The sequence below is a fragment of the Moschus berezovskii genome, chromosome 14 (genome assembly GCF_049115385.1).
Source record: "Moschus berezovskii isolate FMDL1 chromosome 14, NW_MosBer_1.0, whole genome shotgun sequence".
NCBI lineage: Eukaryota > Metazoa > Chordata > Mammalia > Artiodactyla > Moschidae > Moschus > Moschus berezovskii.
Genome location: NC_142473.1, coordinates 51,296,713 through 51,299,295, shown reverse-complemented (window position 1 = coordinate 51,299,295; position 2,583 = coordinate 51,296,713). Strand labels below are relative to the sequence as shown.

The window sequence follows — 2,583 nt, the reverse complement described above, 5'->3', positions numbered from 1 at the left end:
TTTTTCTCTCCTTCTCACATACCCAATTGTTTATCAAGTTCTGCTCATTCTTTAAAGAAATTCCTCTGAAATACTTTCTAACCATCTTTTCATGCTTTTTTGCAAAGAAGTCAAGCAGCGCTCCACCCCCTCCCCCACCCCAGCTCTCCAGCTTTCACCAGTTTTTTTAATACTCTAATACCATAGAGTATACACTTTTTCATCCACTATTTGTAGTTTACTAGTCAAGAGATGATTCAAAAACAAAGATCGTATTCATTGAAAGCAATGTACTTGTTTTGTCTACATTTCAAAGGCCTTTAATAATTTTGGAATCTATTCGTCTGGAGCAGTGTTTGAGGACCTCTTAACAGAGTGGCCCTTGCTTTCATTCTGTGGAATTTTGCAAATAAGAATTATATCTGACCTTTAGGAAAGCCTATAGGATAAGCCCAAACCCTAAGTTCCCTACTACCAATGTAAATAATGACATCTCTGCCTACCAACTACAATAATATGTTATGTTTTCTCACCCATTTTCACCAGATTGTGACATCCAGAAGTTTAACCATATGCCATACTTATACTCTCCTCTTGAGTGCAGCTCCAGACCAGATGGCACATGGTTTTAAGTAAACAGAATGTCCCCATAAACCACCACACTCAGTTTATCAATTTCCCACATTACTGGTCTTCTCATTCCCCACTTCTACCTCCACTTGGGTCCTCAGTATCCGGCCTTTCCATAAAGAGTTTCCATAAAGCATATGAGGATTCTGTTGGGCATAAGCAGTACCATTATGAATATTATCCTTTTGTAATAGAAGCTGGAGCAGTCATGATGAGATAAAGACGGTGATATCCCTGAGCTCTGTGCCTCTGCTTAGCTCTTCCTGATTCTCAACAGAGAGGATCTAGAGAGAATATACTTATTAGCTGTAGGTTCACAAAAACATCCCAGAGATCATGGCCTGAAGAACAGAACTAGAGCTTCAGTTGTATCTGAGGAAAGAGTGCTGTCATGGAAGGCTCTGGAGTCAGAGAGACCTGCACTTGTATTGATGCTTTACCACTCACCAGATGTGACCTTTGTCAATATTTTTCCATAAATTATTTTTTTTCTAATACATAAAGTGGAATAGTAATCCCTGTCCTGCAGTATTGTTATGAAGGTGAGATTATTTAAATATATAATATTTAGATACAAAGTTAGATACCTAAGAATATTAGTTTTACCCACTCTATGCAAATGAATTTTGATACCAGAAGGACATAAACGGGGTAGGAAATGTTCACTATCAAGCATTATTTTGCTTTCTGGAATCACAAATCCTGAAATAGAAACAGAGGAAATAGTAATAGGTGTTTCCACAGAAAGCCTTCTTCTGTGTGTTTAAAACCCCCTCTGCAACAACTTCTGAAAGCCCTGCTTTAACTCTTTGGTTTGAAACCCATATACAATAGGGTTCAAGGCAGGGGGTATGAGGTGATGAAGGACGTTGAGCAGGATCAGGATGTCCATGGGCACCCTCTTTCTGGCCACATTTGTCAGCACCACAACCAGAAGGATGGTGCTGAAGAAGAGAATGAGGATGAAGTGGGAGCCACACGTGCTCAGAGCCTTGACAGCAGCCCCCTCGGTCTTGAGCTTGAACACAGCTCTTAGGATGAAGATATAGGAGATGAAGATGAGGATGAAATCTGAGCCTAGTAAAGTCCAACCAGCCACAAACTGGTAGATTCTGTTCACAGTGATATTGTCACAGGAGAGTCTGGACACAGACAGGTTGGCACAGATGCAGTTCTCAATGACATTTGTCCCACAATAGTGGAGCCGGGCAGAGAGAATAGGAACAGGTGAAAGCAGCAAAGCATTCCGAGCTATGATGAAAGCACTAGCCTTGGCCACAAATTGGTCAGAGATGATGGATGGGTATCGTAATGGGTGGCAGATGGCCACATAACGGTCATAGGCCATGACCATGAATGTGCAGGACTCCATGGGGAGGAAACTGTTCATGATGAACATCTGGAGGAAGCAGGCTGAGAAGCTGATGGACCTGAGGTCAAACCAGAATATGGTCAAGACCTTGGGGATGACGGTGAGACAGAGCACCATGTCCAGCAGGCAGAGGAGGCTGAGCAGGTAGTACATGGGCTCATGTAGAGAGGCCTCCAGCCAGATGGTGATCAGGAGGGTGGCGTTGGCCCCCATGGCCAGGAGGAAGAGGAGACTGAGGGGCAGGGACAGCCAGTGCTGCCAGCTCTGGTAGTTAGGGAAGCAGATGAGGAGGAATTTGGAGACTGGAACAGAGGAGTAGTTGCTGGGTGATGTCATGAGGTAAATCCTAAACTGAGGAGATTTTACTTGGGTTTATATGCGGTAAGGCACAGGAATTAGGTCAATAAAAAGCAAAACTCTCAAAATATTCTCTAGCACTTACTCATCCAGAAAACTGATGAGATATAGAAGAACAATCCCAAATAAAGGCAAAGTTTTCTAAAGATACATATTAATGGTAGGAGAGCTTGGCAAATTATTGCTAAAGTTAAATGGAAAAGCAATAAGACAAAGAAGTCAAAAGATTTAGAAGAAAAAAAAAG

General features: G+C 42.1%; 1 protein-coding gene across 1 annotated transcript; it reads right to left on the bottom strand.

The window, feature by feature from the left end:
* Positions 1-1,372: 1,372 nt before the first annotated feature.
* LOC129553850 (olfactory receptor 56A1) lies at positions 1,373-2,317 on the bottom strand. The gene has a single exon (XM_055422552.2). It carries the CDS (start codon positions 2,315-2,317, stop codon positions 1,373-1,375), a length of 945 nt encoding a protein of 314 aa, XP_055278527.2.
* Between the last annotated feature and the right edge of the window lie 266 nt (positions 2,318-2,583).

What these genes read in the sequence shown, in the direction of transcription:
- LOC129553850 (XM_055422552.2), bottom strand. Translation starts at nt 2,317, where the DNA reads ATGACATCACCCAGCAACTACTCCTCTGTTCCAGTCTCCAAATTCCTC.